Raw genomic sequence first — 16,589 nt, 5'->3', positions numbered from 1 at the left:
AAGGAATATGAATTAACAGGTTATAGAGCAAACAACGCAATTATCACAACACATACAGATGAAGTCGGAAGTTTACATGCACCTTAGCCAAATACATTTAAACTCAGTTTTTCACAATTCCTGACATTTAATCCTAGTAAAAATGCCCTGTCTTAGTTCAGTTAGGATCACCACTTCATTTTAAGAATGTGAAATGTCAGAATAATAGTAGAGAGAATAATTTATATAAACKTTTATTTATTTCATCACATTCCCAGTTGAAAGTTTGCATACACTCAATTAGTATTTGGTAGCATTGCCTTTAAATKGTTTAAAAGCTGTTTGGGATAGGGGGCAGCATTTTCACTTTTGGATGAATTGGTGCCCAAATTGAACGGCCTCCTACTCTGTCCCAGATGATAATATATGCATATTATTATTACTATTGGATAGAAAACACTCTAAAGTTTCTAAAACTGTTTGAATTATGTMTGTGAGTATAACAGAACTCATATGGCAGGCAAACTTACAAACAGGAAGTGAGAATTCKGAGAAGGGTCGATGTGAAAGTCATCGCCTATTCAATTCCCTGTCATTTATGGATCTGATTGTACTTCATACGCCTTCCACTAGATGTCAACAGTCAGTAGAACGTGGAATGAAGCCTCTAGTGTGATGTGGGACCGGATGGGAGGGGAATGAGTCAGTGGTCTGGCAGAATGCTAGTTTCTAGTCACGCGCGCTAGTCATGGAATGGCCATGTGTGCCATTACTTATACAGACATGAAGAAATGCTCCGGTTGGAACGTTATTGGATATATATGATAACAACATCCTGAAGATTGATTCTCTACTAAGTTTGACCAGTTTATTCGACTTGTAATATAACTTTTTGAAGTTTTCGTCCGAGTTCGCCTGGACCGGCGCCATCGTTTGGACATGTGAACTACACATGCTAGCAAAAGTTGCTAATTCGACATAAGTAATGGACATTATCGAACAAAACAACGATTTATTGTGGAACTAGGATTCCTGGCACTGCATTCTGATGAAAGATCATCAAAGGTAAGGGAATATTTATGATGTAATTTCGTATTTCTGTTGACTCCAACATGGCGGAGAAATGAGCGCCGTTTCAGATTATTGCATGGTATGCTTTTTCCTAAAGTAAAAAAAAAAATCTGACACAGCGGTTGCATTAAGAACCAGTGTATCTTTAATTATATGTAAAACATGTATCTTCATCAAAGTTTATGATGAGCATTTCTGTTATTTGACGTGGCTCTCTGTAATTACTCYGGATATTTTGGAGGCATTTCTGAACATGGCGCCAATGTAAACCGAGATTTGTGGATATAAATATGCACATTATCGAACAAAACATAAATGTATTGTGTAACATGATGTCCTTGATGTAACTTGGGTCAAACKTTTCAGGTAGCCTTCCATAAGCTTAAGTTGGGTGAATTTTGGCGCATTCCTCCTGACAGAGCTGGTGTAACTGAGTCAAGTTTGTAGGCCTCCTTGCACGCACACACTTTTTCAGTTCTGCCCACAAGTTTTCTACAGGATTGAGGTCAAGGCTTTGTGATGGCCACTCTAATACCTTGACTATGTTGTCCTTAAACCATTTTGCCACAACTTTGGGAGTATGCTTGGGGTCATTGTCCATTTGGAAGACCCATTTGCGACCAAGCTTTAACTTCCTGACTGATGTCTTGATGTTGCTTCAATATATCCACAATTTTCCTACCTCATGATGCCATCTATTTTGTGAAGTGCACCAGTCCCTGTCGATATAGGACTCGTTTTACTGTGGATATAGATAATTTTTTACCGGTTTTCTCCAGCATCTTCACAGCGTCCTTTGCTGTTGTTCTGGGATTGATTTGCACTTTCACACAAATGTGCGTTCAACTCCAGGAGACAGAACGCGTCTCCTTCCTGAGTGGTATGATGGCTGTGTGGTCCCATGGTGTTTATACTTGATACTATTGTTTGTACAGATGAACGTGGTACCTTCAGGCATTTGGAAATTGCTCCCAAGGATGAACCTGACTGGTGGAGGTCTACAATTTTCTTTCTGGGGTCTGGCTGATTTCTTTAGATTTTTCCCCTGATGTCCAGCAAAGAGGCACTGAGTTTGAAGGTAGGCCTTGAAATACATCCAAGGGTACACCTCCAATTGACTCAAATTATGTCAATTAGCCTATCAGAAGCTTCTAAAGCCATGACATMATTTTCTGGAATTTTACAAGCTGTTTAAAGGCACAGTCAGCTTAGTGTATGTAAACTTCTGACCCACTGGAATTGTGATACAGTGAATTATAAGTGACATAATCTGTCTGTAAACAATTTTTGGAAGAATTACTTGTGTTATGCACAAAGTAGATGTCCTAACCAACTTGCCAAAACTATAGTTTGTTAACAAGAAATTTGTGTAGTGGTTGAAAAACAAGTTTTAATGACTCCAACGTAAGTGTATGTAAACTTCCGACTTCAACTGTAGGTTGTGATATGGCTTTTTGGGGGGCAGCCAAGTGACATTTTTTTWAATTTCCAATCACTTTGAAGAGTTCCACTTCCTTTAAGGCACTCTTTCTTGAAGTATCCATAATTTAAAGCAGGAAATATTAATTACTGTTTGCTTTATCTTTAGTGCTCTGACCCCTATGTTGCACGAGGGATATAAACGACAAGTAGAAACCATTAATTGAACAGTTTTAAGTGGGCCCTCTTTATAAAATTAGATTTTTATGCCTCATATTTGTAATGATCATTTAGTGAGTTTAATGCCATTTGTACGCTAATGCACACAATGGCATTGCATTAATGCGGTAACATAATCATGATTATGTGATTGGATCCCCCCCACCACGGAATAGATATTTATCCATTGCACCAGCACGATTCCAATACTGCTCTTGAAACTTTTCTGACATTGAGGTGACTGAATTAAAATAAATAATTTTCACACAGAAATCATCTCCATTCTTGCCGTTAACTTGTGGAGTTTATTATTCAAAGAAAATGAAATAAACATGGAGTATGCCAAGTATAAACAAATTGTTTAATCGCTGAAAGAATGCATGATAATGAAATGTTTCCTTAACAATGCCAATGAAGCCATCCAATGAAGTCATGGGTTGTTTGGCATCATGCAGGGTAGATATACCACACATTTGTTATAATTTAAAGGTTTATGCCTCACATACTATTTTGCATTACAGAACATTTTGTCTCTCGTAAGATCTGTCCTATTGGGTCACTGTCACAATAAAATATATTTCCCTTCATTTAGAGTAAAAAAATCTCTCAGACTGCATCCAAAATAATGTGATAATGCCTTGATACTCAACTTGCAAAATACTACAAAAAATKAATTAAATGATTGAAGTTGAACCATTCACCTTGCAGAGGGATTCATTAGCAAGTATATGAATGCTGATTACTCACCGTGTTAAAGTGAAAGAAAGAAGAAAATACATCTGACTCACCTTCCCATTGTCCACTGCTGTTATGACCCAGACACAGTGGGCATTATTTTCATACTGAACAGGGTAATTAGGGGACGTGATGAAGCCCTTTGGTCCTCTTAAATTAGAGCCACACGTTCTCGCTGTTGAAATCAAATCAAATACATCCATCAGAAATGAAACATTGGAAACAACAATGCAATGATACAACAGGTGATATACATCCCACAATTACACTGAGAAAATGAGCTATTTGGTAAAGCAATAACCTCAACGAACTCCAGAAATAGACTTGACACTGCTGTACATTTTCTGTAAAACAGTTGGTCGTGGAATGCATTCAAGGTTGGACACTTTCTCTACAAAAATGAGATTCCATGTTTTGCGTCATAGAAAATGTGTCTGGAATCTTAAGGTTGGATTCCAGCCTTCTGAGAATCCAACCTTAAGTGGTATCCTTCTACAGTGGTATCCTTCACTGAAAGGCTGGAAGCCAACATGCTTGTTTACAAAACAGTGCCTTTTAATAGCACCTAATTACTCAAACTTTATCCTCTCCACAACAACTGAGGATTGGTGAGTGAAATCATCAAGAGGTGAAGCTGAAAATGATTAATTTTGAAATCTCTGATGACTACGCTGTGCGCCTGTTAATTATCGAAGTGTCAGAGGGTTCTATAGTCGGTAGAAAAAAATGGCAAAACGAGCACATTCTTCATTTACAGGTCGGAACCACAGTCTATAATTAACTAAGTAATCACCTGGGATCATGCCAATCCGGGAGAGAAAAGAGCAGCAGTGTATCTCTGAGCTGGAGGCTTTTTAATTTCACATTTAATGGCTTCTACCTGTTACTTAGCTCCGCATGGAGGGGGTGGTAGTGGAGAGAGGTTTGGGGGTGAGGGGRTAGTAGAGTGTTATTCTTAAAGGGTTTACTGGGTGATGCTGTGACAAAAAGTGTCTGGATCAATCAGTACTTTCCAGGAATGGTGCTAAGAAATTGTCAAACATGGTTACTCTTACTTCTGGATGGTTGACATACTGCCTCATTTAATTTTGATTTATGTTATCTGGAGGCCTGTGTCCTCTATGGCTTTGAAAGTTAGAACTCTGCAGATCTCAAATTGAACCAGGTTGTCTCAGTCGCGACCAAATATTTACATTCCTATTTTTTTTGTATCCAAACGCAATCTGGAAAACACATTTTTTATGGTATATTGATAGTAAATTATTATATATTAATTATATAACAAGGGAACAACATTTCAACCTTTTTCATTGTCAATAATTCCATCTGCCCATATTCTTGATGAATAATATTAATAAGCTCACTGGTTTGAAACCACAAGATCAACCAAATCCGCTAAATAGCACGGCTAATAACTCTATATTAAAAATGCTGTGATTGAAGAAAAATAGTTTGGAGATTAAAGTATTAAAGYATTTRGGTTCATTATCATTTCTACACACTTTCTACCTGGTTTAAGTTCAGATTGGAGTATCAGTTTAGCCACACCATGCTTTCACAAGTGTGCCATTGGGCACACCATGTCATTTCAACGTGGAAATGTGGGTAATATTTGAGACATTGATCAATGAGATTCCAAACTTTATTCACAGACTTGTTGAATTCCCAATGTGTTACCGCTATAGTTTCCCCCCATTCTTTAACTTAGATTTTTGGTTGAAATGGAGACGTGAATCCAACATATCAATTATTAATTTGTAGACAAACTTGAATTAAAGCCAGACTAAGTCAGTGGCATAGATGGCACTATCCAACCAGTATATACATCTTGATTTGATTTGATTTGTTACGTCTCCTTCAAATGTTGTTATTTGGTTGCATTGACAACCAAAAACAATCCAATATCCAGTTTGTCTACAAATTTATAATTCATGTTGGATTCGCCACTCCATCTCAACCAAAAATCTAAATGAAAGAATAGGACTCAATCGAATCTATTCAAAATTTAAATGCCCTTAAAAAAAGTTTGATTTGATTTAGTCCTATACTTTAACTTAGATTTTAATATTAATGATTAACTTGAAGATTACATTTGAAAATCAATCAAAGCTTGAAACCCTAGGCCTATTTATATTGTCTATTTTTAGTTTAACTCTGAGTTGAATTGAAAAAACAGCTGTTGATGACTTTGCAAATGCTATAYAGGCCTAAATAGTATCATTGATGATATATGACTTATAAAGTATGATTGCATTTAATTTGCTCCGTTATACCTACTCTTTGGAATGACTTTGATAGCAACAGTGAATATATTTAGTTATTAAGAGAGCTCTCAATAATCATTCTCATGATAGCACATTGGTAGAAGTCAGTGACAAATATCWAAGCTAAGTAAGGCTGGATTTGGCTAAAACCCKAGATGAGAGATCAAATAAATAATTGTAGATAAATCAACTATCCAGTAGGAGGTGCTGCACAGCCTATAGTTGAAGATCAAATGTTGTTTCAAAGGTCCAAATTCAAATAAAAAATGATATGTGGAAAATTTGTTACAATGATGACATAATCTTGTGGTTGAAGTTTCACCCTCAAAACAAGAGTTTACGTTGATGACTTTTTTCACATCCAATATATTTTCCACKTTTACAGTTTGGTAGCACTTAAYMTAATCTATTGTATATGGACTGCTATAAATTTCTTGTAAATAAAAAATGTAAATCATCCATGCTTCCCCAAATCTAAATGGATAGGGATTACAGATTTTTTTCTATATATACTGTATATATTTTTAACTTGTATTTGGTCAGRGGAAACCCATTGAGAGCAGGATCACATTTTCAAAGGTGATAAATAGTGTATATAGCAACAACAACAAAAAACTTGTAAAAATAAACCTTTTCTGTTTTTGTACACAACATGTGCTAACAAAAGCCTACCATGCAGTCATAATAATTTYGGGAGCTCATGTGATATTCATCCCAGCTATTAACACTTCAAAGGAAGACAGCTTGCAGTTACTGCCTCTCACAGATGGCTAACAACTGCAAGTCTCAATAAAGACAGAGAGAAGACGTCTCAATGCTTTTAAATCAAGGGGATTGAATCTTGAATAGCCTTTGTAAATTCCAGGTAAAGCCATGGTAATATGAAGAATAGAGAACATTCAAGTCTTTGACCTGGGAGGTAGTAGGTAGCAGTTATATCCTCAAAATATAAGAATCTCTGTACTGTAGTCCCTTACCATTGAACACCCTACTCATCATTGGTGCGTGTCCCCCATCTCCCTTAACGAGATGTGAAAATGTATCAACAGAAAGTGTTGGGATGGGAAAATGGTCTRSATGCATTCACACTTACTGYGGCAGATAGGCCTGTGGTCACTCCACGCGGCCAGTGTCTCTGTCACTCTCTGGCAAGTGATGCTCTTTGATCCCTGAAGCACGTAGCTGTCATCGCAGGAAAACTGGATGCTGGCTCCGACCCTATGGGAGTTGGAGAGACAAATGACCATCAGTGACTGACCTGTCGCACAGAGCGCACCATCGACCCCTGGTCCCTCTATGCCTGTGACAGACTTCCTTCCTCTAAATATAACTTTTTTTCTCTGTGTACAAGTTCACTACCATTCTCAAGTTTCTTTGTTTTTAATGGTGATAAGTAAGTCTGCCTCCTTAACAAACAAGTAATGACCCTTGTTGAATTAAGGTATCTTCTCTAAGAGGGTCTTATCACCTATTGAGGGGGTGSAATTGCAATCACTAATGGTGATGGTATAGCAGTGGGGRTTTAAAAATGCAACACAGCAGGGCTCGCACTGATTAAAGCTGTTCCACACAGTTCCCATTACACTGACGCCAAACCTGATAAGAGTGAAGAAAAGGCACCCACTGAAAGTCAAAGCCCATCCTCTTCCCATTCTCTGGAATCCCAGGATCTGGACAAATGTCTGCTGCCATGCCCCCTTGGCTCACTACAGAAAGAGGATAAWAGGTGGAAAACAGAGTGGTGAGGGAAAAGAGGTACAAAACCTATTGAAATACTAGTGACAGATATAATAAAATAATACCATGAAAGTGGGGCACCACAAGTATATACTGTGTATATACAAGTAAGTACTGTGTATACCGGGCAGGTATGGAAAAAATACCTATATGTATATATATATATATATATAATAATCAAAGTAATGTGATAAACTTGACTGTACAATATTCATGACTAATTCATTTATTGACACTACAAAATATACACACTGATGGTTAGAAAAAAAGGTTGAGTTTGCTATCGATGCTCCATAAGAAGTGCTGACAAGAATCGGAAAGGTATTACACTAGAAGCACAGGGCCAGGAGCAAGAGACAGCGGCGACAAACAGCACCCTCACAATTATAGTATTAGAGCAATACATCTMATTTCATGTTCTAACAAGATCACGCGCCATTAGTCTCAATGAAAGAAAAATATTCCTCTATCGCTGCCGTTAATTCAGATGCCATGAAATAATACAAAGATGAGTCCACTCACAGTTACTGCAAACTTAGAGCATTAGTAGTAAAATTGTCAATTAAAACTTTTGGCGCCAATTTGGACAAAAAATTGCTTTCGGAATGGAAAATACATTGATCATTGGGCGTTGTTTCATGTAAAACATGTCTTGAAATAAAAAGTTAAAAGTCTCTAATGACCACAACACAGACTGAGACAAATCATTAAACATAATAATCTTGCATCTAACACGACACAACACCACTGGACAATACCCCAATACACTTTTATAGTATTCTATCTATTCTAATATAATACACATTACTTAATGTTAGCGTATGTAAGCAAAATGTAAGTGAAACGTTTAAGGTAAGAAATTTGTCATACAATTTACAGAATAATGTTTGGATAGATGCATTTATTAAAGGAACAATATATTTTTATATTACATCGAACTGKTTTATAAGCTTTGCTTCAAGTGAAATAATTGAACAGGTGAGTCAACAGCTATAGAAATATAACAGCCTGTACAATGTTTCATCATAACATTTGTATGGATTGCATTCAGATATGAAATATATATTTGTGACGTGGTGAGGTTGGACCCAGGTGCAGARAAGAGACCAGACGAGAAATCAGTGGTAAGGATAAACATAAATACTTTACTGAGAAACAGTAGCCGCAGGATCACARTACACTAGAAAAACAACAAACACTGTGTTTGAATAATCATACTAACCGCACTTACTGTACTATTTSTAATGTGAATTGAGTATATAGCATGCTTATTGGTCATAGTATGGATATAGTTAGTATGCCAAAAGTTCCCAGATGTTGTACTGAAAGTATACACACAGAGGACACTATTTCCGTACTTTAGGGCCCATAATGCAATTCTTCAGGAAATGGCGGAAAATATGAAGCCAAAGTACAATGAGAGCGGATACAAATTCATTGCTTTGACTAATTATGACAAATGTTAAAAAATGTTGAGCAATGTAATAGAGTAATGACTTTTCAAATAAGTTACGTTACCCGTTATGTTGGCTGACAATTTGTTAGCTACGCTGTCCTTACGAACCACTTAGCAGCAGTATGTACCGGTATGTTAGCTCGCTACCTAACGTTAGTTGGCTACTTATACATCAAACTTGCCAGTATATTAACTATAAGCTATCTAACTACCTAACRTTTATTGACTTTATTATTCCCGTCATTCTTAGCTTTGCTAAATGGTATAGTYGTTGTGCGTTCTCAATGGACATTCGGGTGCTTTGTAAATTCGYTCTGGCTATCTACTCCGATTTCAGAGCACTCTCGTTTGAGTGTACCAGGGCGCAGAATAATGAATTTACGAGCGCTCAACACCCGTTGAATGTGGCCGGTATCAGTAAACGTTGGCAAAAATGTGTAATTAAATTGTAGCCAGCAGCACAGTCACCAACGCTCTGGATAACATGAAAACTGCCTAACCAGCTCTGCTAGGGCGAGTAAAATGATCAGTGGTCTCATTTGCGTCTGGAAGTAGCTAGCTTGAGTGCTTGACTGCCGTTGTAAGGTCAGAACGCTCAAATCAACCCTATTCTTTGGCCCGAGCGTCCAGTGTGCGCTCCGAGAGCGAAACGCTCTGAATTTACAAACGGACAATCTGACAACGGTCTGAATTTACKAGCGCACTTTGGCACTCCACATTGATTTTAAGAACACACCCGAAGTCGTAAAATGTCAAACAAGTAATTTGTTATGCTAACTAGCTAGCAASAGGTTGCATAGCAACAGCATCAACTTCTGGTAGACAGGCRAAGAGCTAGTACGCTCAACTGAAAGCCTACTGTTCATTTACAGTACACTAAAATGAACTAATAGCATATACTCATTAAGTATGTAGTATACAGTATGTTAGTATGGGTATTCGAACACAGCTTAAGTCTCGAAAACTCACTCAGGAACCGACCTCACACGGTAAACAACTCAAGCTTCTGCAAAGGACCACAGAAAACACCCGTTTTTTTAACACGGACACAATCATGAAATAATAAGASACACYTGAGTCCAATAAATGTCTCTAGGGCGGTCTTTGCTGCCCTCTGGTGCCAGGAGGAACCATGACCGTATTTCCACCTTGTGATGACAGGAGCTTTAATGATTTACCGCTCATGGCAATTAGTGTTGCAAAGGGAGGGTATTTTACTGGAAACTTTCAAAGTTTACCAGTAATCTTCCAGAATTGTTATAACTTTCAAGGAATTATATGGAATTTTATCAGATAACATCTAGTGGCCGTTTTGGGTACTTCAAATTATCCCAGGTGTCTGTAATTATCTCTGGCCCTCTGTGTGGCCTTATCACATGTAAAATATACACTCACCCAGACAGTTTATTAGGTACACCACACTGTTCATGAAAATGGATCGATCCTACATACAGTGAGTCATGTGGCAATGGCTTGCTATATAAAGCAGGCAGACCGGCATCGAGGCATTCAGTTACTGTTCGATTGAATGTTAGAATGGGCATAACGAGTGGGCTAAGTGACTGTGAGCTTGGTATGATCTACGGGGCCAGGGASGCCGGATACAGTATYTCAGAAATGTCCTCCCTCCAGGGCTTTTCACGCACGACAGTGTCTAAGGTTTCCCGAGAATGGTGCAATAAACAAGAAACATCCAGTCAGTGGTAGTCCTTTAGGCAAAAACAGCTCATTGATGAGAGAGGTCAAAACGTGTGTGCAAAACGTCATCTCGGAACACACAACTCGTCGATCTTAGTCACGGATGGGCTATTGCACCGGGTTCCCCTCMTTTGAGCTAAAAGTAAGAATTGAGGAGTGGAAAAACCTTGCCTGGTCTGATGAAGCTTCATGCTGATGGCAGAGTCATGATTTGGCGTAAGCAGCATGAATCCATGGACCCACCMTGCCTGGTGTCAGCAGTACAGGCTGGTGGCGGTGGTGTACCGCTGCGTGATGTCATTGCGTCATAGTGGAATAACATCCCWGTGGAACGTTTCTGACTTGTAGGATCCACKCCCCGAAGAATTCAGGCTGTTCTGGGGGCAAAGGGGCGTCCGACCCAGTACTAGATGGGTGTACTTAGTAAACGGTCTGGTGAGTGTATAAAATAATAAAAATTATTTGAATATAAAAATAGAATGATAAACCTGTAAAACATTATCCTAAATATAAAACATATATTTAGTGAATAAGTGTTTAATATGAGGGTTTCTGCATGAAATATCCATAATATTTTTGTACACATTTTTTAAAATTTTACTATGTAAATATGTCTTTGTTGTAAATGTTTTATTGCCAAACTGGTGGCAGTTGTGAGAAAACAAAACATTTGGAAGTGTTGCAGAGTTAATTGGAAATAATGCAATTCTTTTCACTAATTAGACTATTTTCTCTTGAACCATATAGTCTATCCACTAGAAACCCATGGACAGTATGGACACAGATATAAAAAATGAATACTATAAATGAATATATGAAATACAAGTTATTCAAGTATAAATTACCAAAGGTATCATAGATTGCCATAGACTACATGTTAATTACCAAAAAATCTAGTAACTTTGGTAAATTACTGGTAGCTTTGCAACCCAAGTGGTAATACAAAGRAAAAAAACATGAAAAATCATGGGATGGCTCCGCTCCATAGCACATCCAAGTCTACCATTCCTGTGCCAATGTGTGTTGGTGTTCTCACCTTCATTTCTTCATCATTCTGTCACATAATCTCAGATGGTTTACYGCTCCCAAATCACATTACATCAGGTTACACACAATTTTATCTCAATCTGTTGAAAAAAAGCTGGTTCCCCCCATTCCTTTTGATGTACTGCACAGTAATCACAGACTACAGCATCCTTTCATAACCATTTCCATGAGTGTACGCTCAATATACAGTATGGTATTGGTTTAAGTTACAATTATTTTCTATGAAAGATCAACATGCTACATGCGAAATGGCATATTGGAGGATACGTTCAGAGCATTTGAGAACATATTAACCTTGTCCCATGAAATCCGATGTAATAATTKATAATGCTAATATGTTCATTTCAAGCCAAGGTCAGAGAATGTGTTCATGGATTTAGCAGCATGGACAGCCAGWGCTATCCATTTTGATAAACTGTCATGTCTTTCTGTTTGATGTTGTCTTCAAACSTCATCTCTGTTTATTGCTGATATCAGTTTGTAAAGTTACACCCTGCGATCAAAGCTWATGTCCAGCTTACTGATGTGAATTTTGCACTAACATTTCTGTTTCCTGTTCTGCACAATGATCATCCTACTCCACTTTTTTTGTGTTAGGACTATGGTTTGAAAATTAAAAGGATCATGACTTCAATTTCATACTAATTTAACAAAGATATTTGTTTGTCAGCGGGTTTTTTGCAGGGAATTTTTAGCAGGGAGAACTACAACTGCAAGTTTCTGTTCCCTCTCACAGCCTCCCCATTTTGACTTCTCTATACTTCTATTATAATCAATGATGAGCTCACATAGGTCACTTCTGCTGCGAAAGGTAAACTTTCCACTCCATCTTTAATGACTAYTATCATTAAAGATCCACGGATGACTTCGTTAAGACACATATTTGAGTACTGTCAACGATAACAAACTGAACTTTGCTCCAAACATAGATACCAATTTGTAAAATAATTTAATTTGAGAAAATTGTATTATTTCATTGTAAATAGAACTAGTGACTCTATTTTATAGATTTTTTCAAATCTCTTGTAACCTTTTCCATGGCTGCCTAGTTTGGGAATTTGAAGTGAAAATAAATATTTGGAACAGAATGAATAGATTGGGATGGTATTCAGGTCATCAGAATACTGTACAACAGATGTCTCTCAGAAATATTTACCTAGCAAGTTCTAGGTAAAGCCAAGACAACTTTAGATAGTGGCCAGTGCAGCTTGAATAAATAATTATAATTTCTTCCTTCGGGCTGTAGGTTTATACTACCTAAGGTTAAGTGSAATAGAACAAAGAACTCTTTCATCGCACATGCAATCAATCTGCTAAATTTGTRCAGGTGGAGCTGGTTCTTCTGACCAGTATGTGCAAACCATCAAAAGGAAGGGTAATGAATTCCCACACTCTATTGTATTCTCACAGTTTATTCGACATTTGATGGCAAACACAGGCTCCACACTGTGTAGATAGGTGGAATTTTCATCCAGTGAAAAATGTGAAGAAACCACCTTGGTGATGGATGTCAGTCATCTTTCCAGCCATCAACAAAATTTACCAAAAAAATCGTCCATATCAATGCAGATGAGAATAATTGAAATGTAGCTGCAGTAATTAGACGTCTTGGAAGATATTACGAGTAGGCTGTCTGTACATCCGAGGTTTGGCCAGAACCCATAATTTGACACCTCTTCTCCTTAAATGAGCACCATGGGATCTTTAATGACCAGAGTGAGTCACCTGAGCTTAATCCCTCATCTAAAAGAGTCTGGTGATGGTGATAATATGYATAACTGTCACGTTCTGACCTTTATTTTCCTTTGTTTTGTCTTTAGTTAGTATGGTCAGGGCGTGAGTTGGGGTGGGCAGTCTATGTTATGTGTTTCTATGTTTAGGTTTGTCAATTGGCCTGATATGGTTCTCAATCAGAGACAGGTGTTTTGCATTGTCTCTGATTGGGAACCATATTTAGGTTGCCTGTTTTCACTGTTGGTTTGTGGGTGTTTGTTTCCTGTGTCTGTGTTCATGCCACACGGGACTGTTTCGGTTAGGTTACGTTGTTATTTTTGTATTTTTTTGTCGTGTAGTGGATTATTTAAAACATGGACACTTACCACTCTGGTCTTGGTCCGATCTGCTACACCTCTTCAGACGAAGAGGAGGAAATCAGCCTGCCAGACCACAACAAGGACCAAGCAGAGTGGTAAGGACAGCGCAGCGAGCGGGAAGACACAGGATTCATGGACTTGGGAGGAGATTCTGGACGGAAGGACCCTGGACTCAGCCAGGGGAATATCGCGCGTCCAGGGCAGTGTTGGAGGCAGCGAAGGCAGAGAGGCGCTGGTATGAGGAGGCAGCACGGCGACGCGGTTGGAAGCCCGAGAGTCAGCCTCAAAAATGTCTTGGGGGGGACGGGAAGTATGGCTAAGCCAGGTAGGAGACCTGAGCCAACTCCCCGTGCTTACCGTGGAGAGAGGGCGTCGTACTGGTCAGCGACCGTGTTATGCGGTGGAGCCGACGTGTCCCAGTACGCGTGCTTAGCCCGGTGCGATATTCATCTAGCTCCTGTATCGGCCGGGCTAGGTTGGGCATGAGCAAGTGCCATGAAGCCGGTCAACACATTGGTCTCAGTGCGTTCTTCGGCGGCGTACATGGAACAGTTTGCGCATGGTGTCCCGGTTCGCAGGCAGTGCGGGCTATTACTGCGATGGGCGGGTCGGGAGCATTCAACGGTAGGTTGGGCAGGCTCGGTGGTCAAGAGCTCTGTACTCCTTCACGGTCGGTATTATTCTTGGTGCACCTCCCAGTTACCGTACCTGTGGAGCCCCCGACAGGTGTTCTCGGTTTTCTCTCTAAGTTGCTCCGCCTGTGCCAGCTGGCAGGCCTTCTTTTCAGCGCAAGCCAGAGTTCCGTTGTTGAGGTTGAGTGCGTCGAGGCTTGCTGGTCTGCCCAGGCCGTTGAGGTGCCGTTTCTGCCAGCGTCTGTTGAGCTGCCCGTCTGCCAGCGCGTCTGAGTGCGCAGCGCCTCTGAGGTGCCTCGAGGCCATCGCCGCCGTGTCTGTCCGAGCCGCTAGAGCCGAGCAGTCGGAGGCAGAGCTCCGGGCAGTCAGGAGCCGCCAGAGCCCGCGCATCAGGAGTGAGAGCCGTCGCAGTCCAGAGGCAGCGCAGGCAGCCAGGAGCCCAGAGGCCGCGCGCAGGAAGACCGCGAGGAGCCTGCACGCCGGCGATTGCGGAATTGGTCTCAGTGGAGCTGCTCCTGTCCGGAACTGCCTCGCAGTCGGACTGCCTAGTCGAGGTGCTTTTAAGTCCTATGAGCCCATTTATTGGGGTTACCAGGCCAAGGTCGGCGGCGAGGATCGCGCTCGTAAGAGGCGGGGGCGGAAAAAATGATGATGGAGGGGTCCAGTCCGCGCCAGAGCCGCCACCGCGGACAGACGCCCACCCAGACCCTCCCCTATAGGTTTAGGTTTTGCGGCCGGAGTCCCACCTTTGGGGGGGTGGGTACTGTCACGTTCTGTTTATTTTCCTTTGTTTTGTCTTTAGTTAGTATGGTCAGGGCGTGAGTTGGGGTGGGCAGTCTATGTTATGTGTTTTATGTTTAGGTTTGTCAATTGGCCTGATATGGTTCTCAATCAGAGACAGGTGTTTTGCATTGTCTCTGATTGGGAACCATATTTAGGTTGCCTGTTTTCACTGTTGGTTTGTGGGTGTTTGTTTCCTGTGTCTGTGTTCATGCCACACGGGACTGTTTCGGTTAGGTTACGTTGTTATTTTTATTTTTTGTCGTGTTCAGTGGATTATATTAAAACATGGACTTACCACTCTGCGTCTTGGTCCGATCCCTGCTACATCCTCTTCAGACGGGAGGAGGAAATCAGCCGTTACAATAACCTTGTGTATGAATGACCAAATACATTTTCCTTTGCAGAATTTAGAATGCTTTAAAGGCAGTTAAGAGTTAACTTTATTAATAATTATCTGTGCTTTTGATACTATTCAAGTATATAAAGATTACTTTTTTCATGCATTGATTATGTTGCAGCCTGTTGACAAGGTTGCCTTACACAGCGTTACACAATGGTGTTTTCATAATTGCTTATTTGTTTATCCATCCAGAACCTAATATCACCATATACCTGAGATTCAAATTCCAGATTGCGCATGGTGCCTCACTTTTGCAAAATCAGCCATTTAGTAACACTAATTGCAATAGAACATGCTTTGTGAAGCATAGCATGGCGCACATTACTAATACAATTTAATGTGGTGTTCACCAGGGGATTGTTTTTCCCCATACTATTATAGATAGCATCAAGGGCATCTTTTGGAAAACACATTATGGAAATTGGGCAAACATTAAAGCCAAGCAAACACTGCAAGTTGGATAATCGTTTGTATGTGTGTGGATATGTGTGAAAATGAAAATCTTAATTAATTACGCACATAATTATGTGTGATACTCATAGTGGTAATGTCCRACTGATAATCAAACATTTTACCACTTTTGGATAAATAAATATGAAAAACAAATACTATGACCTCAATTATATGGAGACATTTCTTCCCTGGATACWCAGAACAGTGTTACTAGCAAGGTCTGAAATACATTTTAGTCCAACACCCAGTGTGAATGAAAAGAAATCACTGGCTTTCTTGTAACAGCGTTTCAATCCAGGTTGGTCATTCATCAGGTCAAAGAGATTGCATGTGCATGTACTGTACATATCCATAAACACATCAGAAACTACCTGATCACCATGYATATGTGACTATAGTGCTAGTACAAACTTGGACCCAGGTGCAGAGAAMCACAGCAGGCAGAGGTAAGGGTAAATCCAGAATATTTACCTAAGGTCTTCATAGCAAAACAACAAAGCAAGGGCACACGAGAAAACTGAACAAAACATGAGACCTGAGCAACTGGCCCAGTCCACAGAGGAACCTAAATAGTCATCCAGTAAGTGATCCCAATAAGCCCAA

General features: G+C 39.7%; 1 protein-coding gene across 1 annotated transcript in view; it reads right to left on the bottom strand.

Annotated features, from left to right (window-relative positions):
* The window catches only part of LOC111977959 (CUB and sushi domain-containing protein 1-like), a 638,095-nt gene that overhangs the window by 175,448 nt on the left and 446,058 nt on the right, over positions 1–16,589 (bottom strand). Inside the window, exons 8-10 of the mRNA XM_070448606.1 lie at positions 7,312–7,393; positions 6,781–6,905; positions 3,477–3,598 (exon numbers count right to left, since the gene is read on the bottom strand). Coding sequence (XP_070304707.1) covers positions 3,477–3,598; positions 6,781–6,905; positions 7,312–7,393 — 329 coding nt within the window. The remainder of the gene's footprint in view (positions 1–3,476; positions 3,599–6,780; positions 6,906–7,311; positions 7,394–16,589) is intronic.

The sequence above is a fragment of the Salvelinus sp. IW2-2015 genome, linkage group LG18 (genome assembly GCF_002910315.2).
Source record: "Salvelinus sp. IW2-2015 linkage group LG18, ASM291031v2, whole genome shotgun sequence".
NCBI lineage: Eukaryota > Metazoa > Chordata > Actinopteri > Salmoniformes > Salmonidae > Salvelinus > Salvelinus sp. IW2-2015.
Note: the sequence above shows the minus strand (reverse complement) of the source record. Positions and strands in the feature narration are given on the sequence as shown.